General features: G+C 38.2%; 1 protein-coding gene across 2 annotated transcripts in view; it reads right to left on the reverse strand.

Annotated features, from left to right (window-relative positions):
* Window positions 1-1,089: 1,089 nt before the first annotated feature.
* The window catches only part of HIPK1 (homeodomain interacting protein kinase 1), a 59,967-nt gene continuing 35,972 nt past the window's right edge, over window positions 1,090-25,084 (reverse strand). For both annotated transcript variants that reach the window (XM_081305274.1, XM_081305273.1), the window contains exons 9-16: window positions 15,485-15,606; window positions 14,451-14,585; window positions 11,649-11,791; window positions 11,060-11,239; window positions 10,018-10,221; window positions 7,530-7,771; window positions 5,673-5,803; window positions 1,090-4,588 (exon numbers count right to left, since the gene is read on the reverse strand). In XM_081305274.1, the coding sequence (XP_081161400.1) occupies window positions 4,100-4,588; window positions 5,673-5,803; window positions 7,530-7,771; window positions 10,018-10,221; window positions 11,060-11,239; window positions 11,649-11,791; window positions 14,451-14,585; window positions 15,485-15,606 (1,646 nt within the window). In that variant the 3' untranslated portion in view covers window positions 1,090-4,099. The remainder of the gene's footprint in view (window positions 4,589-5,672; window positions 5,804-7,529; window positions 7,772-10,017; window positions 10,222-11,059; window positions 11,240-11,648; window positions 11,792-14,450; window positions 14,586-15,484; window positions 15,607-25,084) is intronic.

The following is a 25,084-nucleotide window of genomic DNA, read 5'->3' on the forward strand; positions in this document are numbered from 1 at the left end:
ACAGCTCAGTAATTCTCAGAGACTATCTGTTTCTAGAGGCTTGTTGTAAAAGGAAGTGCACAACCAGAAAAGGGAGAAAGCAAAAAAAAGTTTAAAATCGCGCACAATAACTAGCATATCAAATACATTTAATAAAGTAGGAATTCCATTGCAATATCAAGGATTCAAAGCAGAAATACTAACATCACATATAATGTACATATAATGTACTGCTACATGTAGTGAGATTATTTTTCAAGCTGAATTGAAACCACACATTATATAAAGTTTAGCAACAAACAACCATGTAGACATGCTGCACCATCCATCAGTTTAAAAGAAAAATCAAAATAGGAAGCAGGCTCGGGCCATTCCTTTCACTGAGAGGCAACTTCATTTCCTATTCTAAAACAAACCATCTCAACTAGTGGATTTCTGCATAACAATGCTGAATAAAACACACAAGACTGTGCTTGCCTGGCTAAGGGCAGTTGAGCTTAGCCCCTCTAGTGGAGGACGATGGATGAGCAATCACAAAAGCAGGCTGAGAATGGCCAGAACTGTTTGAAAATGAAGTTCTGATTTCTGGGGTTGGCATTTCAGCTGAACACTGACAGTGGCATCACCTCCTGAGAGCTATTTAAAACTCCAGAGCGATCAAGTGTCCTGATGAGCCTCCCTGGCTCTACCTAACCCTTCCCCACTTCCTCTCTCACTAGGAAGGGAAGTGCAAGTTCTGAGAGGACTTAAGGACTTAAAGCCTTAAGCTGGTTTGAGGTCAGGCCATGGTGACCCAGGCCAGCTGCTTACTACATTCACAACGCTTCCCCCATGCTGTCAGGGCCAGCCATATTAAGCCCCAGGGACAGAATGTAAAGCCACATGGAGCACATACACATTCAGCAGACACAGGTGGATTTTGATCTTGGCAAATCTGAAAGGTCAGTTGCAGACTAAGACTGAAAATCTCTAAGGTTTTTAAAGCCACACAACTGCTAGTCAGGTGACCACAATAAACTCTTGGGTGTTATCTTTTCCCAAGGAGTTAAGACTCCTATCTTAATGGCATCTACTCATTAGACTTGGAGACAGGATTGTAGGGTTTGTTCCCCCCCCCCTTTCATCTCATCACAAAAACAACCAATCTTGTCCCTTGTTCAGGAAAGATAAGGAATAAAATGTGTTTCCATTAGAAACCAGACCTGCATTTTAAAGAAGAACATCAGAATGTGCTTGGCAAAAGGGAGACACAAAAGGTCACACACGCTGTATAACACTAGTGACAAACTACACAAACTGCTTGGTTGTCTTGACCAATATAGTGAACATACAACTCAATACAATGATAAAAAAAAAAAAAAAAAAGTACGGAAAACACAACATGTTCCTGGGTAGGCTGTACTGACTACCTGCCCCATCTTGGAAGCCCTTACTCCCTATGAGGAAGAAACTCCAAATACTTTGACAGCTCCTCGGTGTTCAACCTGGTTCAGAGTTGGCTGACCAGGCTCCATGAAATCTCCCATCTCCATCCTGCACCTCCTTGACACCATCTCTCTATATAAAACCAGTCCTAGAATTATCCCTCAAATATCATTTTCAATTCAGATGGAACACATCTGTATCTTAGGGTTAACCTTCTTCCCCCAAATCCTTTATGGGCAGGAAAGTCCCCGTCCCCAGTACCTTCTCTATTTGACCCAGATCCGTGGAGGAGCTGAGAGTACTAGGACAATTTCACAGCTTGAAGGGCCCCAAGAATATAAAAGTTGTTAAAAAGAAACCTCAGAAGCCTCAATGACTCAACAGGCTTTGATGCTTTCTTAATATTCTTCACCGGCTAAGAAACCTTTCTGTTGAGTTTCTTGTCACCAGCACAGCATGACAAAAACTCCTCCTCATAGTATGGGGACATGGTAGGCAATACAACAGGCTCTTTGGTATAAACACATCTGTTAATGTTTTTTTCAACAAGCAAATATTTTACTAGCAATGTCAACTATTTGCAGGAAGGACTGCCACATGGGAAAAGGAAAAAAAAATCTTTTTCTAAAAGTGATTGCACATACTTTTAAAAAGAAAAAAGAGAAGAAATGCATATTAATATTGGCTTGACTTCCTTGCGCCTGCTTCCTGAATTCTCACAGAAACAAGGTAGCAATGCACAGTGAGAGAGCCACGTGGGGAAAATGCTTCTGTGAGAACTCAGCTAAGAATCCAAAATGTAAAGGGATAGGGGTGGTGGTAAAGAAGAAAAGCTGCTGTTTTTATTTTTCAATGTTGGCAGGGAAACTGAGAACAATGCATTTACACAACACAGCTACTAATTCTGTTCTGATAAATCCCAGTGAACAGCTTAGGGTCCACGGGGGCTTGCTGGTCCATCCTAAGGCAAGCTCACTGTAAACTCTATTAACCACTACATTATCATATAAGGCACTACAATAAGGGAAGGGAGGAGAAAGGGAAGGAAGAGACACACACTGAACAACTCCTCACCAGACACACCTGTGCAAAACAATTCCAAGGGTCTCCTCTCCTTGCAGGCAATGCCCCTGCTCATTCAGCACTACAGTAATATGCTCTAATATAATTGCAATTAGTTCACATACATTCCAACAAGTATCAGTTCATTTTGGTTTAAATACAATGGAGACATTAATTCCATCTCCGGGGTAACACTGGAGGATCAGATACACACTAAATACACAATTCAAGTGTAATCACTACACATTTGATTACAAATAACATTTTGGGTTAGCAGGAAAAATTGCTTGTTATATTTTTCTAATCAATATGTACATATTTAATTATGCAAAATATTAAAACACCACCATTACAAAACTTCTAAAATATTTTTAAATTCAGTAATAAACTTTTAAAATATTTTTTTGCAATTCCTACATGCACTTATTATATAAGTCTTAATAAGAGAGCATTCAATTTGCTGCTGGCATACAAAGGAAGCTACTTTAAAGTATAAAAGCTATACACAACAACGTTCTCATCTGGTTTCAGATCCTTTAGCTTCTCCCCAAATAAATCACATAAAACATAAGGGAGAGATGAGGAAAACACAGAGGCGTATTATTGAAAATTCATAGTGATCTTTAGGCCAAGTTCATCAACACCAACAACCTGTAGGCACAGCTCACCAATACCAGTATCTCATAAGAGAAAGAGATTTTGCATATAGTAAGACAACTACCATACAATAATAACCACCTTCATGGCTTTTCTAGTAATAAAATGCAAGTTGGATCATAGAGGAATTTTTTAAAAATTTTAGAAAAAAAATTCATGGTGTTTCATTTAAAAGCATAGAAATACTTGGTACTTTCAAGGTGGGCACTGATTCTCTCACACTGAGTTACCAGCAGGTGGTGAGCTACTTTTTAACATCACTTTGTAATAAACGCAGGAGCAACTAAGAGAACTGCAAAACACATAACGGTTTTGCAAAAATTAAAAAGTTGCCCTTTAAGTATAATTTAACATAAAAACAAAATAAAACACTGCAAATTTAAATGTCCCATAAACAAAGGTAAACTTTTTTTGAGGAGAAATGCCTGATAGTAAAATGTGGACTTGCATAAGCTGCTCTGAATATAAAACAGTCAATTAAGTTTTGGTTTTTAAACAAAAAGTAATAATTCTTCTTCTCTCATTTGTTACCATATTTCAAATCCCTCTATCGGCATTTTCCTTCTGACCAGTAATGGCAATAAAACAAAGTTAAATAAAGAGGGGCTTCACTTATTTTCAAATGTGTTTATAGAAATCAAGTCAGAGACAAAAATTTTTCAAAGGGAAACTTCAGAATGATCTCTCTTCCTTGGTAACCGCAGAGGATGGGTTTCTGAACTCTTCCAAATACCAAAAATGCTGTCATAAAAATAAAGAATTAAAAATAGGGCAAACTGGGAGACTACAACAATGCAGTCAACACTGAGACAGGTTCCCCAGAGAAAAGCCTTCTGCTTCAGTGGGCCCCTGCAGAACAAGTTGCTGGCTAAGGAGTTTCAAGAGAGGGTAAAAGGAGGTGCTTACCACAGCCCATTATTTAGAACTCAGGGCCAGGAGCAGGCAGCCATGAACCCTCCTCCCTCATGCTCACCAACTACAAATAAGAATACTGGCTGATCTTTGTAGGACTCAGCGGGTATCCAGTGTAAATTGTTGAGCCTCGGGAAGACCCAATGTAGGACTGGGTGGCAAATTGGTGCTGGTACTGAGCAGGGGCCACACTGGCAGAAGTGAGGAGGCTAGGCCCAACACTGACAGGGACCTGGTGTACCAATGTGCTAGGGTGGGTGGTGTAGGCTGCAGCATGCCTTGAGGAACCCTGTGGGGAGAAAAGATGAGCAATGGAGCTGGTGGAGCCCAATGCAGCAGCAGAGGTGGGGGCGGCATACGTATACAGGTGAGGCTGGCTTGGCAGGTGAGCAGGGGCCGGGGCCAGGTGTGGGTGCCCCGTCGAGTGCAGTGGGCTGCCATGCTGGAAGGCGTAGGGGGCTTGGGAGAGCGGGGCCACAAATGCCTGCTGCCTGCGGGGAGCAGGGTTGCTGCTTCTCTCCTGCGAGGTTGGAGCTGACGATGACTGCTGGTTCTAGAAGGAGGAAGAAGGGAATGAGGAATCCTGAGGTAACTCTGGTTTAGGGCACTACAGGCCAAGGGAAGAATGGAGGTTCTGACGTGCACTGTTTCTGGACTGCCACAGCACAGAATCTCCCAAACTGGCAATGAATGCTGTCAGAAGTCACCACCCATCCCTCTACCTCTAGGCAGAACTGATCCTAACCCAGCTCAGACAGTAGCAATTTGCTCTTAAGTGTGACAGAGGAAGGGGAAGAATCAAGAGGACAAGGTTCACAGGGTTGCCCATTCCTGCAAGTTAGTGACTATTAATTCACCCCCATCCTGGCGTCAGTGATTTTGACTTTCCCAAACCTTTTTTATTGCTATTGCTTTCTTTTGTTCTAAGTTCTTCATGTCCCTCTTGAAACGTGGAGCCTAAAACACATGCAACTAATTTAAACTTACATTTGCATGTGCATGTGCTCTCTTTCTCACACAGTTATACCCTATTGACACCTTCTCATTATTGGTAGGTATCACATGAGCACCAGAATTCTGGCTGAGAAAAGACTGAACATAAACGAAAATAAAGTAACCTCACTACTCTATCAGATAATGAGAGGGCAGGGGCAAATCCAACACTTGAGCCTCGAGCAACAGGGAGAATTAGAACCAGATGATTAAATGAGGGGGTCGGGGGAAGACACACACAAAAAACTTTCCCTGTCTCTTGACTCAAGTAAACAGTGTGAGGCTCAGGTTATTTATGGCATGGGAGGGAGATAAGAGAAGAGTCTGGTCTCAAAGCATGTGGTGATACAGGACCAGGCATGGCTATAGTATCCTAGGCTCTATCTAAATTCCAGACATTTCTCTAATGTTCCAGGCTAGAGAAGGAAGTCTCCAGGAAAACCTGGAATGCACATCCCAAACACATTCACAGAACAAATGTAGACACAGCACATGCAGATACGACGCAGGCTACAGAACACCAAATTAGTGACACAAAAGGAGCTTCATTTGGCTTTATTCAGCAGTCCAGCCAGAAGCAGGGTTCTTCAGAGAGTAACAAGAGGAGGGCACCCATACAGAAAGCTGCAACCCCTAGCACTTACCTGGCTGAGGTTGAGTGGCTGTGCTGCGCTGGTCCCCCCGCGTTGCGCTCGATAGCCTGTAGGGGTGATACAGCATCCAGATGACTGCCCACTCACTGAGGCCACTGGCTTGGTCTTACTGCTTAGGAGACCTAAAAAGGAGTCAGGGCTTAGTATCACTGAGCTAACATTAGTCAGTCCACATTTGCACGCAGTTTATGAGAGTTAAGGTCTCAAGTGTATCTTACTTCCTTAATTACATCTATACTGGAAGAGAAAGTTTATTATCTATTTCTTTTCTGTATTTCTAAACTTCACAAAGGATCCTCAAAAGGTTACTTGAATAAATATTATCTAATCACCTATTATATACAAGACACCACTGGAAATACAAACATAAGGATACCGTCCCTACCTCCAGGGAGCATACAGTTTTATGTAGGATGGGATTAAGTAAGTAACAAGATGACAATGTGAAGCTGATACATTGGTAATTTTTAGGATATTTAAATGTCAAAAGGCAAGATCCTATCCTATTGGGTACTTGCAGTCTTCACATTTCATTTGAATGCATTTTTTTTTTCCTTTCTATGTTTCCCAGTAGGCAAACTGAAGCACTGAATTCTCATTTACTTCTGAGAGTCTATATTCTTTGGGCCTAAAAGGGGGCAGAGGTCCTAGTAGAATATTCAGTAGCCTGGTATCAGGAAGTTCTACCTTATATTCTTTTTCAAAAAATATTTTTATTAGTTATTGATGGACCTTTATTTATTTATTTGTTTTATATGTGGTGCTGAGAATCGAACCCAGTGCCTCATACATGCTAGGCAAGTGCTCTACCACTGATCTAAAACCCCAGCCCTCTTCCTTCAATGGGGGCAGTCTGAAGAGAACTAAACTGAGGCTTGAAATAATATCCTCAAATTAGAATCCCGTTTGATTATGGCAGTAACTTAATCCTAATAAAACACCATTTATACAAGTATAATACAGACGGCTATGCTGGTAACCAAAAATTAATCCTCCCCTTCACTGGCATAGAGTTGCCACTGAGAAGCTGCTGCCTAGACAGACTATACTTATTAGGCCTCCCTGCATGTATCAGGGGCCCTAGGAGTGGTGTTCACTACTTCCAGGCTAAAGAGGTTAAGAAAGAAGGCTTGCCTCCTCTAAACTTTGTTTCTCCTTTTGATTGATGCTGAGGGTTGCAGGGTTCTGTGGTCCTTAACTCACTATAGGCCAACCAGAAACACTTGCACTGGGAAGTGACATGAGTAAAAAAGTATACTATCATATTAAACCACGGAATTTTGGGATTTGTTACTACAGCTCAACTAACACAATAACTGAATCAGAGAGCCTAAGTTCCAGTAACTAACAGAGCAAAAAAGATAAGCGATTAGGCTAATAATAAAACCAACAAAAGCATCACTACTGTGACATTAGGTCAGAACAAAAATCTAAAGGACATATGTTTTCCAAAACACTTTTTTGGTCATAGTCAATATTATCAAGTCTTGTCCTCTTCTAGATTGCCATATTCAAACTATCTGTGACAAATCTAATTGCCTGCTCATTCTTCCTGCCATATAATATAAGTCTTGTCTACTTCCTACCATCAGTGGTGAATGTGTTTAAGAAACTAAAATGACACCAAATACAATCTCATTTTTATATTATTCCAAGTAAAACAAATCCTGGAAGATAACTGATGGCAAAAATTAATTTCAGATCATAGAGAACTGATTTCTGAATTAAGTACTTTTTAAGAATATCTATTCCACTGGTCTGGACCATGGCATAAGTATATTATAACAAAATTCTAAGCATACACTGATTAGAGAAGAATTCATTTCTAGCTGTGAAGATACCACCTACCTGAGGCCTGTGTTGCTACAGTGCAGTCACCAGGCTGAGTTTTCATTGGAGGTACAATGATGGTACGGGTGCCAGTGCCATCTGCCACAACTCTACCAGGCCCCTCCAGCAGCGGCCCACTATTGCCCCGAAGAGCACTCAGGGTATCAGTGGAATATGGGCTGCTCAAGGAGGAGTCAGAGTCTGGAGAATCATTGACAGTGACATAACTGATGACATTAGACCTCGGCTTCAGGCCAGAGCTGAGGAAAAGAAAATACGTGAAAATTCAACTGCCCTTTTAAGCAATATGCCTTACATGGTCTCTCATTCTTTCATGAGAACAATTATAATAGTAATGATAACAGCAATAGCAAACTTCTAAGTGCTTACTATCGTGCACTATTTCTTATATTCTATGTGCATCTCGCTGAGTCCTTACAATAATCCTATAAAGTAGTTACTATTATCCCCATCTTTTTTTAAATTTTTTTAGTTGTAGTTGGACACAATACATTTAGTTTTCATTTGTTTTTATGTGGTGCTGAGGATTGAACCCAAGCCCTGTATGTTCTAGGCAAGCACACTACCGCTGAGCCATAGCCACAGCCCATATTATCCCCATCTTTCAAATGAAGAAACTGAGGCAGAGGGAGATTAAGAAACTCATTCAAGGTCACATAAAGAACATATGACATTTCATCTCATAATGGTTGGAGATTTTATGCAAATTTTTTTGCAAAACAGTGGGGTACAACCATTATTTGAAGCTTCCTTTTTAAAAAAAATGCACTGGTATTACTTAAAAATCATTCTCTTTGGTGCAAGTTTAGGATGCATGGAATACTCATAAATATATGCTAATGTGGTGGCGAAAATTATGCAGTAAAATAATAAAATATGGTAAATGGTAAAGACAGAAACTCAGACTCAAGGCAAAAATGACTCCAGAGTTCACACCTACTCCATGTTGCCTCTTAGTCATTCTCAAGCACAGTTATTTCAACAATATTCTTCAAACACCACTTTTTTTCCTAACACCTCTACAGACTATAAATGGTTCCTTACTATCCTAGTCAAACTTCTCACTATACTTTTTTTAAAAAAGATTCCTTTGCTGATTCCTCCCTTACTGTTACAGATTAGATCTGGAATATTCCCCCCAAAAGACTCCTGTATTGAAGACTTGGTCTCCAATGCAGCAGTGTTCAGGTGGGGCTTTTGGGAAATGATTGGAAGGTGGTAGAAACTTTGGAGGTGGACACCTAGTTAGAGGAAGTGGATCACTGGGGGGATACTTTGTTGAATCTCTCTCTTGTTCTGCTTTGCTCCACCATACCCTTCTACCACGATGTATTATACTGCCTCACTACAGGACCAGAAATAATGAAGCCAGCTGACAATGAACCAAAACCTCTGACACTATAAGCCAAGATAAATCTTCCCTACTTTTGTTTTTCTTGAGTATTTTCTCACAGTGATAAAAAGATAACTAACACACTAACTTTAACTTTACCTTATTTTTTAATAAGACTGGGTCCAGTCAAAGCAATCAGGTTGATTATAACTCATACATAACTTTTGCTATTAGTACACCACTTTCCCTCACCGGAAAGTATACTTTTTCTCTTCCCTGAATCAATTCAATGACACCTTTCAAATCCCTATCTTACAATAGCCCTTTTGAACTAAGAGACTCTAAATTCTTTCTAAATTTACTCTTTCAAATTAATTTAAATTTTACGTTTGTATGACTCTGTAAAGTCTCTGAAGTTTCTTTCCTGTGTGAATCCTAATTTCTCAGGTGAAAGCAGGATTATTCCCTCTTCTATATGCCTAACACCAAAAGCCCAATGAAGAATATAATACAGAAGAATCAAGGTAATCAACTATGCTCACACTGAGATAGAGGTATGTATCATAGTTCTTAAACTTACCTACTTCCTTTCAGTAAACTGCCTAGTTAAGAACTTGAACTAAGGTGCTAGGATAGGAGGAAATATCCTGGTATTTAAATTCTTCAGCTTTCAGACCACATAGCAGAGGGCAAAAGAAAGGCAAGCCCTACCAACACTGTACCTCTTAAAAAGAGGTCTGTTCAGATTAGGAAACTGAACAAGTTTCAAGTATCTCTTATCTACCTACTCATTCTAATTAACTGTTCATACATTCAGAAGTATGGTATCTATTTTCAGATTATAAACCTCCCTGAGGATAGCAGTCCTGTCTGTGATATAATGTGCATTCCAAGCTAGAGTAGTCAAACTTCTTGATATAAATCTGTTCTCTTATATATCAGGAAGACTGATTTAACAGACAAGTATGTCTAACATTAGGGAAAACTTAACAATGCTCAGTTATGGGAACTTAAGTGTTTTGGCTGACTCATCCAAGGTCACACTTCCAAAGCACCTTCTTTTGTCCTTTTTTTCATAGTTAAAACTGTACTCCATGCCTGAAGCCAACAGTCTAAGTCCAACAGAGCCAGGGAACCATTCATCTGTCTTACCTATTGGGCTTATATTTGTTGTCTTCTTCCTCATCAGTGTCACTACGGATAGTGATGACACTCACAGGAGGGCTGGGAGTATCTGGAATGATGATCGGCTGATGCTGATCTTGGACAGGGACTAGGGAATTATAAGATGTGGTACGGAGAGGACTGCTCCCAACCAAAGAATAAACTTGGGAAGGCAGAACATCCAGAGAGGATCTGCAGGGGAAATTCACAAGGAAAAACTGATCAATTCTTTTTTTTTTTTTTTAATAAATATTTTTTTTAATTTGGAGATGGACACACAGTATCTTTATTTGTATGTGGTGCTGAGGATCAAACCCAGTGCCTTACACATACCAGGCAAGTGCGCTACAGCTGAGCTACAACCCCAGCCCTCAATTCTTGGTCCCCCTAATTGCACATCTTCTCCTGAGACTGCTTTCCAGATTACTTTTTGATTCCTTTTTACCTAACCATTAGGCTAACACACTTAACTATGTAAATTTTGTTTTACTTTGTTTTATAGTACTGGGGATTAAACCTAGGGGCAGTCTATCACTGAGTTACATCCCCACTGAGTTAAATCCCTCTTTATTTTTTATTCCCAAGCTGGATGTGAATTTATAATCCTCCTATCTCAGTCTCCTGAGTAGTTGGCATTACAGGTGTGCCCTATAACACCTGGCTTTAACTATGAAAGTTTTGGTGAAAAATTTACTACTCTGGTTAGAGTTTCCAGGGACAAGAATAGCAAAATACAAAAGAAATTTATTTTTGTGTGTGCCCTTTACCCTAGAGTTAAATTTCACTCTACAAAGTGGGCAAGAAAAATTTAAATATCATAAAAGTGGCCTGGATTTAAAGATGCAGAAGAGAGAAAGGATGATCATAACCAGGCACACACCTGGTGTGCATGTCCAGATGAAAATGTCAGCTCTTGCTCAATTTGGCAGGTACTGCTGCTCAGACCACAAGTATGTATACAACATTCCTACACTGGGCAATATGTCTCAAACTGGCATAGTTTTAACCATCAGTTCTAATGAAGACTTACTTAGAAGAGACTGAAGTAGACTGCTTATTCTTCTTTGAAGGGAGGGAACTGGATTGTTGTCTTACAACATGAGCAACACCAACATTCAGGGGCTGAGCAGTGGCCAATGTCACATGGTTAGTCAGCAAGGATGGCTGCTGCATGATAGTGCTGTACTGGTTACCATGAGAGTGGGCATTCCTAGACCAACAGAAAGAAACAGAAGACTGAATCCCAAAACCACTGAAAAATCAGAACCAAACAGTTATTAAAAGTGCTTAAGACAACTAAATATAACTGCATTTTAAAGTCAGGTACCTGGATTATAAAACTTGAGGATTTTAATATATCATTTCTAATTACTTAAGACTGTTTTTTAAGTATGGAAGGAATGATTCCTGATCTTAAAATCTATTATTTTATTATATTCAAAATTTACTTATAATTCCATCTCCTTGCTATTATGAAGTTTTTTAAAAAAAACTTTTAATTTGTTCTAATTAGTTGCACATGACAGTAGTGAAGATTTTTTTTCTTTTTTTTTTCTTTCTTTCTTTCTTTCTTTCTTTTAGGGTTTCATTTCAAATAGAGAAAAATGGAAGGTACTTGCCTCCAGTCTGCTAACTGCTGACCACTCCCCATGGACTCTGGAATCACCGCTGTGGGCTGGACAGAGTTGTGTAGTGCTACCCCAGGCAACTGTTGCCAAGTTGAAGGCAGGAGAATTTGTTGAGTTCCACCAGGCCAAGCTTGCTGTAAGGAAACACACAAAAAAACATCCAAACTTGACTCATTTTTGCCTTTATCTTCTGATTTTTTTGTTGTTGTTTGTTTTTTGGTGTTTTTTTTTTTAGATTGAAATAATATTTTTGTATCTTAAAAAAGTTGCTTGTAGACTGTTAACTTGCAGTGATTAATAAAGAAAGTTCAGAAGGGCTCGTGGCTACAAGTCGTATGAAAAGCAAATAGAACATACTTTATTTTTGGCGGTGGGGGGGCCTACCTCCACAACCTAGCAAACAGGGTGCTAAAAAAAATGAAGATCCCTGCAGTTAAGACTTCATATTATACTGGAGAGAAAATAAGTCTGAAAGTTCAGAGGTCAGCTCTGGTTAAATGTTGGAGCACCATTTTTGTAAAAATTGTAAAATATACATCCCTAGAAAGAATTTAGAAGACTCCCTTGGGATTAAAAAATAGAAATGCTAAAACTGGAGTGTGCCAATCAGATAAGACATCATGTCAATTCAACCCATAACACATAGAGCAGAATTGTTCCCTTTTTTTTTTTTTAAAAGGGTACTGCTTAGAAAAAGGAGCCAAATGTAGATGAACAAACATGCTTGGCATAAGCATAACACCATCATTTGTAGCCATATGAGAGAATTAAAAATTAAAGCAGTAAAATATTTGAGAAATCCATGCAGAACACATTATATTGTTTTTAATAGTTGTCTAAATATATTTGCTTTATGTATCATTTATAGAATTATCCTTCAACATTAAAATTAATTACTATAAGAAAAATACATGAGTTCCAGTTTTTAACAAGCTATGTCACTTGCAAAAGACTGAGAATAAATATGTTTTCTGTACATCTTACAGAAATTCTGGCATTTTCTGAAAAAAATGAGAACATATTTGGAAATTTCTTTTTTAAATTTGAATTCTGCAGTACAATTACCTACAATACTTGGGTACATATGGTTCTGTTTCATGAATTTCAAACTGCAAGGCCATCAACACCCTGTTTTAAAAATATTTCTGCAAGTAACAGATCCACTTGTTACAAGTACCGGTTCCAAACAAGAAGCCTTCAAAGCAGAGAAACTGCAAACACGTCTGCTACCATACGCAGAATTTAAAACAAAACAAAACAAAACAAAACAGAAAATAAGAGAAATATGTTAAGTCACACCATGCGTCTTTCCATAAGCCAACACCTGCACAAGACAAAGCATGTAGTTTAATACAAAGCAAGAAATAACATTCCAACGTGAGGCAGAAATCTGGCGCTCCAAGCGACGAACTGTTTTGACAGAGGAAGAACAAAAATATGCAAAGCTTAGCAAATGGCTAGTGCAAACTTAAGAAAAGCAGCAAAGGAGAAGTATCAACTAACATTCCCAATCTCAAAACTACAGGTGAGTGAGCTGAAAGCAGAAGCTTGGATTGACCAAGTTGGAAATATATCTGATTCCCTTTGCATTCAGGTTTTGTTTATGACAAAATTGATCTAGAAATGACAGAGAGTTTTAAACTGGAAACCAAACAAGTTCCAACCAAATATGTTTCTGGAAGTGTTTTCACTCATGTAAGTATTTAAAAAAGAACGAAAAAAATTTAAAGCTACTTTGAAAGATGAGAAATATCAGGATTTAAAAGTAGCAAGCAGGTCTTCAAATGCTTACCTAATTTTAAATTTCAAATAATGAAATACTGGAAATTCTAACTCCCCCAAATAAACAAAATAAACAAAAAAACAAAAACCATCCAAAGATCACTCTGAAGGTTACTAATCCTGAAGTACACCTCAAAGTCCTGTTTGTTTTTCCTGTTTCTAAGCCTGACACTACTACAACTGCATCTATGAATTTTCCCCATGACTTTTAATAACAAAGATGTATTCACATAGTTTGTCAATTGTGTTTTCATTCTTGTATTAAGACCTATTTGTAAAATAATTAATTTTTCTAAATACCCCTAAAAATGAATCCACTTTTAATTTCAATAAATCAAGTGATCTATAGGCACTTTCCAAAGGGAACATCCTTAAATGGAAGATAGAAGCTGCCACTGATCATGAGTGCCAAAAAGAGCTATCTTCACATGTTCATAGAAGGAAGGTTAATGTTAACTGCTTAAGCAATCAATTCAGAGCATCTTAAGTATTTCTACATGCAGACATTTTAGAAGCTTCAAATAGCAAAAAAAGGAAAGAAGCTAACTTGCCAAGGAGTTCAAATTTTGGCCATCCAGGTACCTGTAGCAAAGCCCCACACTAAAGGCCATTTCCTTTATTCTCAAGGATCGAAGCATAAAAGGTAGGGCAGAAAACAGGTAATAGTGTTGAAGCTCTTCTGAAGCTATATCAAGAGCTTTGACCACACAGGGCTGGCAAAGAAGAATCAAACTGGCTCTTTATAGAGCCTCACTGAACATCAGAGTCAAACAGTGCTTCAGCAAATGTTGAGGAGGAAAACAATGAGACATTAAAGATGTAGCAAGAACACAGCCACAAGATGGCACATGCTTCCATGCCCTCTGCAAAGACTAAGCTAATTTTTTTTTTAAATAAGAAAACCAGGAAAAAAAAAAAAAAAAAAACAGAACAAAAACAAACAGGAAAAAATAAAAAAAGAAAGAAACCAAAGAAACTCCGTTAGTAACACAATCAAGTGAGGGGAATTACCAGTACAGCAGCAGTCTGTTCAACCAGCGCCGGCCGGCCGGCTGCGCAGCTCAGAGTAAAGGGCACCGCATACTGCGGTGTGATGGTGGCTACTTGAGGGTGGAGAGTTGCTACCATTAGTGGTGTACAGCTTCCCTGAAATGTAGATTAGGCAGGTGAGTGAAACAAACACGGAGGCAGGTTATCTGGATTCAGAAGGGTTCTCATTCCCCCCAAGTTATTACCAACAACCGTCATTTCAAATCACCTAAAATGCATGTTCAGAATATAACCTTTCCCCTTCAACTAGCAAAGCATCAGCCCATTTGGTCAAGTATCGATGGCATAAAGCAAAAAAGTGTAGAAATCTTTCTTGGGCCAGACTCAGATGATCAGTTCTAGGAAACAAAGGCATTTATCAAGAATTCTTCCTCCTGCTCACAATGTAGGGTTTTTAGATTTCAGAATTTTCTTTGTGTTATGAGTCATAAACATTTCCATATAGATTTTATAAAAATCTCAAAGTTGTTATACTGCATAAATACTTCATGGTTTTCTCAATCACCTTAGTTTGCTGTCCCATGGCAAATGTAATTTTCAAAGCACTGTACAACATGGTTAAACCCAAAGAATGAGAGAATATAATACTTGAAGAGGCATCCTGATGTGATTCAGCCTCTCAAATGATAAAATTCCAAGAGTAATAAGCAAAAGGAACACAAAAGGAACCTTATCTTTTGGAATCAAAACATTACATGTGTACTATATCTTTAAAATGCTGTGGGAGAGAGGACTTCATCCCACAAAATTAGAGTAAACTTACTCAAATGACCACTTCTCAGTGTCTGGATACTAATCCTAGCGAGACACTGGAAGAATTGCAATAATGTTAGGAATGAGAATACAGTTCTGTTATAGATGTTTCATTTTAAGACCACTGAATCATAACCAAGAAAGATCCTATATTCCAAGCAAATACCATTTTCTAGGATGAAACACCTGATTCTCAGTAGTACTTCAGCAATACTGAGGTTCCACATTGCTCTGGTTTTTACCTGTGTAAGAACTCCTGACTGTATCTGTAGCGGCTGAGCAGCTGGCGCCTGGGGTACAATTGGCACAGCATTATCCATCCTCACAGGGAATCCAGAATGCTTTGTTGTTGCTTGCAGCCCAGCTAGTGAAAATAGTATCACAATGAAATTGCTTAGCTGGATCTGAGAGTACTATTTGGGAAATTTTTGTTGTTTATTTTTTAGCTTTTCCACTACTTAGACTTTAGTTCTAGACATTTAAGACAAGGGAGCTTCATTCACAGAATTCTCAGGAGTTAAAAATAAAAAAGTGGGGGAGAGAGGTGGAGAAGTGGTTCCCTTCAGGTTAAATTAATGCAAAGATGTGTGACACAGAAAGAGTGGTTTAAGGGAATTCTAATTGTTTTTAATGTTATAAAATTTAAAACCAATACTCATCCCATCCCCATCAATAGTACAGGCAAAAAAACAACCAATCACCCTTCAGTTAATACACCTTTTTTGTTCTTTTAATACACTGGGGTGGGACAGGGGGAGATTTTTAAGTATCTCTAAAATGATAATCTATTAAATGAGAAGACTTGATTACAGTTATAACTTTAGGTTAAACAAGAAAAATTATGAAACTCAGTAATTTTAAATCTAAGTTACCTTTTTACTAAGAATGCTTCAAGAATTTTTTTCCCTCATTCCTCAAAAAATATAACCCAGTTCACAGTCTTATAATTTATCAGCCAACAAAAAATGAAGAAATTATGTCTAGGATAAAAGTATTTTAGATCCAACATGGCGGCAGGCGCAGAGAGATCAAGTCTCTGACCTCTTCAGCTGCGCGGGCATAGGGAGTCGTAAACTGTCTAAATGCTGTTTGCTCAGGATCACTAGGCAATGCTGAGCTGACGTGGATCTGGGGCGAACAGTTTGGGCCTCTCAGAACACACACCGAGCCCGGATCGGCTGCATTCAAGCCCAGGTTCGCCTGCTTCTCATGACTCAGCACTAACGATCCCACTGAAATAACTGGTCGGTCCTTCTGAACTTACAAAGATAAAAGCCAACCAAGCCTTCATAGGCAGTGGCCACAGGATTGAAACGGGGCTTGGGAGAGACAGTCAGGACCGACTCGTTGCATTGGTCACCCGGCAAAGGGAATGAACGGTCACCATTTGCATGGGATACCACCATGGCAGAGAACTGACTTCACAGGCAGAGGAGATAACTTCATTGAAACCAGCGGCGACAGGTGTGTAATCCCCTAGCCATCCCTCTCCACACAGCAGGGAAACCTTAAGGGCCCCTCCCAGCTCTCCCATAAGGGCCCCTTCCAGCTCTCCCGTGAGCGCAATAGCCAGACCGAGGGAATCAGGAGTGGCTGGGATTCGTGGCGCAGAACTCCCGGCTACCGCTCCCACCAGTGCTGACAACTGAGTCTCTTGCACCAGCTACCGGGGGCGTGGCTACCCAAGGGCAAGCAAATTCGCTGGGGGTTCTCAGCCCCAAGCTCTACAAACTTAGGGTCTGAGGGAGGCAAACAGGGAGAGTGTGCCCAGGCACTCATGAAAACAGGGCTCCCAGGAGCAGCAGACCTGGCGTGCAGCCAGTATTGTGGTGAGCATCACAGGTGAGAGGGGCCTGGCTTGAGGAAACACAAGAGAAGGCCCTAGACACTCAGGACTGGAGACCCGCCCAGTCCGGGAGGAAGAGCTGCTGCACAGTGATTGGTTCCCACCTATTGAGAGAAGCTTGGCCCAGTGGGCACAGCTCCACCTACTGGAAGAGAAGTTAATCAAACGCTATGACTGCATTTATTATTATTTTTTTTTTAAATTTGGGATTTTTTTTCTTTCATTTTCATTTTTCTTGTTGTTCTTTAACTTTTTAAATATTTTTAATTTTTTTAAATTTTTTATTTTATTATTATTATTTTTAAAAATTTTAATTTTCATTTTTTATTATCATTATTATTTTTAAAAAACTTTTTTTTTCTTTCTTTCTTTCTTTCTTTCTTTCTTTCTTTCTTTTCTCTTTTGTCTTTTCATTTCTTTTCAATTTTCTTATTCCCCCTTCATTGAATTCTACCTGCCTACTCTCATTCTCTTTAGTGACTTCTTCCCTTCCCTTTTAATATCTTTCCTCCCAAACATCAAATAAATTTATAAGAGTAAACAGTAACTCAGCAGCAAACAGAACAAGAAGTAACATGAGCAGCATAAAAAAGCAAGGAATAAAAGGAGTACAAACAATGAAGGACAGCCTAAATATTCAGGAGGACCTAGAGTCATCAGAAAAATGGTCATATAAAGAACTCAAGGAATACCATAGACAGATGGAATGGAACCTTAAAGAGGATAGAGACAGCAAATCCAAACAGTGAAAGAACACATTGAAAATGAATTACATAAACAGATAAAAGAAGAAGTTAAGCATCTTTATCAGGAGATAGAGATTATTAAAAAAAAATCAAACAATAATTCTAGAAATGAAGGAAACGATAAACCAAATTAAAAACTCAATTGAGAGTATCACTAACAGAGTGGAGCAAGTAGAAGCCAGAGCATCAGATAATGAAGACAAAATATATCATCTTGAAAAGAGTCTAGCCAGGGCTGGGGATGTGGCTCAAGCGGTAGCGCGCTCGCCTGGCATGCGTGCGGCCAGGGTTCGATCCTTAGCACCACATACCAACAAAGATGTTGTGTCCGCCGAGAACTAAAAAATAAATATTAAAAAAAAAAATTCTCTCTCTCCTCTCTCACTCTCTCTTTAAAAAAAAAAAAAAAGAAAAAAGAAAAAAAGAAAAGAGTCTAGCCAACTCAGAAAGGCTGGTAAAAAATCACGAGAAAAACATCCAAGAGATATGGGATAACATAAAAAAACCAAACTTACAAGTCATCGGGATAGAGGAAGGTACAGAGATTCAAACCAAGGGAATGAGTAACCTGCTGAATGAAATAATTACAGAAAACTTTCCAGAAATAAAAAAGGAAATGGATATACAAATTGTAGATGCATACAGGACACCAAGCACACAAAATCACAGTAGACCAACACCAAGACACATTGTTTGTTTTTTTTTTGTTTTTTTTTTTAAAGAGAGAGTGAGAGAGGAGAGAGAGAGAGAGAATTTTTAATATTTATTTTTTAGTTCTCGGCGGACACAACATCTTTGTTGGTATGTGGTGCTGAGGATCGAACCCGGGCCGCACGCATACCAGGCGAGCGCGCTACCGCTTGAGCCACATCCCCAGCCCAAACCAAGACACATTGTTATGAAGATAGCCAATATACAGAACAAAGAGAAAATATTAAAAGCTACAAGAGAAAAGGAGGCAGATTACATTCAGGGGTAAACCAATAAGGTTAACAACGGATTTTTCATCACAGACACTGAAAGCGAGAAGATCCTGCAACAACGTATTTCAAACACTGAAAGACAATGGATGCCAACCAAGAATTCTGTATCCAGCAAAATTAAGCTTCAGGTATGACAACGAAATAAAAATCTTTCATGATAAACAAAAGCTAAAAGAATTTGCAGCCAGAAAACCAGCATTGCAAAGCGTCTTGAGCAAAACACTACACGAGGAAGAAATGAAAAACAACCACCAAAACCATCAATGGGAAGTGCCTCGGTAATGACAGAGGGCGGCGGGGCGGGGGGGGGAGCTAATCATGGAGAAACAAACTAAATTAAAAAAAAAAAAAGATAAATAATCAAACATGGCTGGCAGTACAAACCATATATCAATAGTAACTCTAAACGTTAATGGCTTAAACTCTCCAATAAAGCGACATAGGCTGGTAACATGGATTAAAAAAAAACAAATCCAACATTATGTTGCCTCCAGGAGACACATCTGATTGGAAAAGACATACACAGGCTGAAGGTGAAAGGTTGGGAAAAAATATACCACGCACATGGCCCTTGTAAGCAAGCAGGGGTGGCCATCCTCATATCGAATAAAATCGACTTCAAGACTAAGTTAATCAAAAGGGATAAGGAAGGACATTATATACTGTTAAAAGGAACCATTCACCAACAAGACATAACAATTATCAATATTTATACACCAAATAATGGTGTTGCGACGTTCATAAAACAAATTCTCCTCAAGTTCAAGAATCAAATAGACCACAACACAATAATTATGGGTGACTTCAACACACCTCTCTCACCATTGGACAGATCCTCCAAACAAAAGTTGAATAAAGAAACTATAGAACTCAATACCACAATCAATAACCTAGACTTAACTGACATCATCAAGTGGATATACTTTTTTCTCAGCAGCACATGGATCCTTCTCAAAAATAGACCATATATTATGCCATAGGGCAACCCTCAGTAAATATAAAGGGGTGGAGATAATGCCATGCATTTTATCTGATCATAATGGAATGAAACTGGAAATCAATGATAAAAGAAGGAAGGAAAAATCCTACATCACATGGAAAATGAACAACATGTTACTGAATGATCAATAGGTTACAGAAGGCATAAAGGAGGAAATCAAAAAATTCTTAGAGATAAATGAAAATACAGACACAACATATAGGAATCTATGGGACACAATGAAAGCAGTTTTAAGAGGGAAATTCATCACCTGGAGGTCATTCCTCAAAAAAAGGAAAAACCAACAAATAAATGAGCTCACACTTCATCTCAAAGCCCTAGAAAGGAAGAGCAAAACAACAGCAAATGTAGCAGAAGGCAAAAAATAATTAAAATCAGAGCGGAAATCAATGAAATTGAAACAAAAGAAACTATTGAAAAAATTAACAAAACTAAAAGTTGGTTCTTCGAAAAAATAAATAAGATCGACAGACCCTTAGCCATGCTAACGAAGAGAAGAAGAGAGAGAACTCAAATTACTAACATACAGGATGAAAAGGGCAATATCACAACAGATGCTACAGAAATACAGAAGACAATTAGAAATTATTTTGAAAACCTATATTCCAATAAAATAGAAGATAGTGAAAACATCGATAAATTTCTTAAGTCATGATTTGCCCAGACTGAGTCAGGAGGATACACACAATTTAAACAGACCAATATCAATGGATGAAATAGAAGAAGCAATCAAAAGACTACCAACCAAGAAAAGCCCAGGACTGGATGGGTATACAGCGGAGTTTTGCAAAACCTTTAAAGAAGAATTAATACCAATACTTTTCAAGTTATTTCAGGAAATAGAAAAAGAGGGAGCTCTGCCAAATTCATTCTATGAGGCCAACATCACCCTGATTCCGAAACCAGACAAAGACACCTCAAAGAAAGAAAACTACAGACCAATATCTCTGATGAACCTAGATGCAAAAATCCTCAATAAAATTCTGGTGAATCGGATACAAAGGCACATCAAAAAAATTGTGCACCATGATCAAGTAGGATTCATCCCTGGGATGCAAGGATGGTTCAATATACGGAAATCAATAAATGTTATTCACCACATCAATAGACTTAAAGATAAGAACCATATGATCATCTCGATAGACACAGAAAAAGCATTCGACAAAGTACAGCATCCCTTTATGCTCAAAACATTAGAAAAACTAGAGATAACAGAACTTTCCTCGACATTGTAAAAGCTATGTATGCTAAGCCTCAGGCTAGCATCATTCTGAATGGAGAAAAATTGAAGGCATTCCCTCTAAAATCTGGAACAATACAGGGATGCCCTCTGTCACCACTTCTATTCAATATAGTTTTCGAAACACTGGCCAGAGCAATTAGATGAAAGAAATTAAAGGCATAAAAATAGGAAAAGAAGATGACATGATTCTACACCTAGAAGACCCAAAAGGGTCTACAAAAAAACTACTACAACTAATAAATGAATTCAGCAAAGTGGCAGGATATAAAATCAACACGCATAAATCAAAGGCATTTCTGTATATCAGCGACAAAACTTCTGAAACGGAAATGAGGAAAAACACTCCATTCCTCAAATATCCTCAAAAAAAAAATAAAATACTTGGGAATCAACCTAACAAAAGAGGTGAAAGATTTATACAATGAAAACTACAGAACCCTAAAGAGAGAAGTAGAAGAAGATCTTAGAAGATGGAAAAATATACCCTGTTCATGGATAGGCAGAACTAACATCATCAAAATGGCGATATTACCAAAAGCTCTCTATAGGTTTAATGCAATGCCAATCAAAATCCCAATGGCATTTCTTGTAGAAATAGATAAAGCAATCATGAAATTCATATGGAAAAATAAAAGACCCAGAATAGCAAAAGCAATTCTAAGCAGGAAGTGTGAATCAGGCGGTATAGCGATACCAGATTTTAAACTATATTACAGAGCAATAGTAACAAAAACAGCATGTACTGGTACCAAAACAGGCGGGTGGACCAATGGTACAGAATAGAGGACACAGAGACTAATCCACAAAGCTACAACTATCTTATATTTGATAAAAGAGCTAAAAGCATGCAATGGAGGAAGGATAGCATCTTCAACAAATGGTGTTGGGAAAACTGGAAATCCATATGCAACAAAATGAAACTGAATCCCCTCCTCTCGCCATGCACAAAAGTTAACTCAAAGTGGATCAAGGAGCTAGATATCAAATCAGAGACTCTGCATCTGATAGAAGAAAAAGTTGGCTCCGATCTACATATTGTGGGGTCGGGCTCCAAATTCCTTAATAGGACACCCATAGCACAAGACTTAATAACAAGAATCAACAAATGGGACTTACTTAAACTGAAAAGTTTTTTCTCAGCAAGAGAAATAATAAGAGAGGTAAATAGGGAGCCTACATCATGGGAACAAATTTTTACTCCTCACACTTCAGATAGAGCCCTAATATCCAGAGTATACAAAGAACTCAAAAAATTAGACAATAAGACAACAAATAACCCAATCAACAAATGGGCCAAGGACCTGAACAGACACTTCTCAGAGGAGGACATACAATCAATCAACAAGTACATGAAAAAATGCTCACCATCTCCAACAGTCAGAGAAATGCAAATCAAAACCACCCTAAGATACCATCTCACTCCAGTAAGATTGGCAGCCATTATGAAGTCAAACAACAACAAGTGCTGGCGAGGATGTGGGGAAAAGGGTACTCTTATATATTGCTGGTGGGACTGCAAACTGGTGCGGCCAATTTGGAAAGCAGTATGGAGATTCCTGGGAAAGCTGGGAATGGAACCACCATTTGACCCTGCTATTGCCCTTCTCGGACTATTCCCTGAAGACCTTAAAAGAGCATGCTACAGGGATACTGCCACATCGATGTTCATAGCAGCACAATTCACAATAGCTAGACTGTGGAACCAACCCAGATGCCCTTCAATAGATGAATGGATAAAAAAAATGTGGTATTTATACACCATGGAGTATTACGCAGCACTAAAAAAATGACAAAATCATGGAATTTGCAGGGAAATGGATGGAACTAGAGCAGATTATGCTTAGTGAAGCTAGCCAATCCCTAAAAAACAAATACCAAATGTCTTCTTTGATATAATGAGAGCAACTAAGAACAGAGCAGGGAGGAAGAGCAGGAAGAAAAGATTAACATTAAACAGAGACATGAGGTGGGAGGGAAAGGGAGAGAAAAGGGAAACTGCATGGAAATGGAGGGAGACCCTCACTGTTATACAAAATTACATATAAGAGGTTGTGAGGGGAATGGGAAAATAAACAAGGAGAGAAATGAATTACAGTAGATGGGGTAGAGAGAGAAGATGGGAGGGGAGGGGAGGGAGGATAGTAGAGGATAGGAAAGGTAGCAGAATACAACAGTTACTAATAGGGCATTATGTAAAAATGTGGATGTGTAACCGACGTGATTCTGCAATCTGTATTTGGGGTAAAAATGGGAGTTCATAACCCTCTTGAATCTAATGTATGAAATATGATATGTCAAGAGCTTTGTAATGTTTTGAACAACCAATAAAAAAAAGAAAAAAAAACAAAGAGGGAAACTACAGAATGGGAAAAAAATCTTTGCCAATTTCTCCTCAAATTAAAAAAAAAAAAGTATTTTAAAAAATAGACATTTTGGTTCGTGGAAACTTTCTTTTTATTTTAGAAATCTGCTCTTGTCATTGACAGTTTTTAAATATGATTCATTTGTGGCCAACTAGGAAAATCAAAAAGTCTTTGCTGCTATTAAAACACTGACCACATCTTATATTTCTTCTTATTCTTTATGCTCTTCACACACATTCGGAATAAATATTTCCAATAAATAAGATCTCATTCTAGGGAAAGGGGCTCAAGATAGTTGTTGCTTCTTGACAAGCCTCAAAAAAGAGCCCTCAATGATTTCTTCTAAACCTAACTTTCAATATAGAAATTTCAAGTTCCTATTATGCCTGATCCACTTATGCCTACAATGACAAATATTTTAATTAGAAGACTCCATCACTGACATTTTCTTAGTATCACCAACTACTTTCTCTTAACATTACTAAATTAGTCTCAAATAAGTATAACTCATAAACCATAATACTGCTATTTTCACAAAGTCAGTCTTCTAACAAATTGAGATATCAAGAATAAAAGTTGCCAACCATGTTACTTCAGGTAAATAAGAAAGTCAAGCAACAAAATTTTTGTCTATAGTCCTAGGACACATGGCTAACTTCAATGGCCTCCTATATACTGGCAGGAACTGAAGAGGTAAAATTTAGGAGGAAATGTTCAGTATAGAAACTCATCTATGGCTCTCAGAGTAATAAAGTAAAAGGGGACAAAAATTACAAAATAGTTACCCCTAAGCAAAATGTGTATCTATTTTTGTCAACTGGAAGAATTTGTGGTATGTAATTTATAGTACTGACCTACAAATGTGACTCTGAGTACGAGATTGCTATAGTTATTTAGGCTAAGCCACAACAGTGGAGGTAAATTAAAATTCTTGCTTCTTTCCTACACAAAATGGAAACAAAGAGTAACAAAAAGGCAATACTTTGGAAAGGTTCTTCCTGAATCCTGATCTAGGAGGATTAGTGTTCTTTTTTTTTTTTTTTTTTAATGTTACTTTTATTTTAATAAATATGGTCCTTGAATATAAAAAAACATGGATATATGGAAAGAAGAGTAAAACTGCCTAACTGATGAGGGTCTTTCCTGCTCTAAGTATAGGCATCTTACAAAAGAATGGAAGGTGAAAGAAAAGTGGGCAAGCTAGACCAGAGGATTGGGGCAGAAATGAGCATTTGGTGATGGCTGGCAAATCAACTGATACCTCTTTACAATTATATGAGTTTAAATACTGAAAGGCAAAATGGAATAACACTTCAAAATACCTATTATCATGAATTCCCTATCTGGGTTCAAATCATGGTTCTGCCATAAATAGTTATATAAGACTGGGCAGATGAGGATTTCTCATTTATAAATTGGGAATAATGATATTACCTACCTCCTAGGATTGTTTGTGAGGATAAATTAAAACATAAAATCATCCAGAATATTAACTAGAATATGGTAATACATACCAGGTATCATTACACCACCTGAATTTCAAAAATCCCTTTCATTTGAAAAATTTAAGTTTTCTCTATTAGCTCCTTATGTTATTTAGACTTCCTGGATAGAAAAAAAAAATTCCAAATCTTATACTTACCTAATTATACCAAAAAGGA

This window comes from Spermophilus citellus (assembly GCF_964194105.1).
Source record: "Spermophilus citellus genome assembly, chromosome: 9".
NCBI lineage: Eukaryota > Metazoa > Chordata > Mammalia > Rodentia > Sciuridae > Spermophilus > Spermophilus citellus.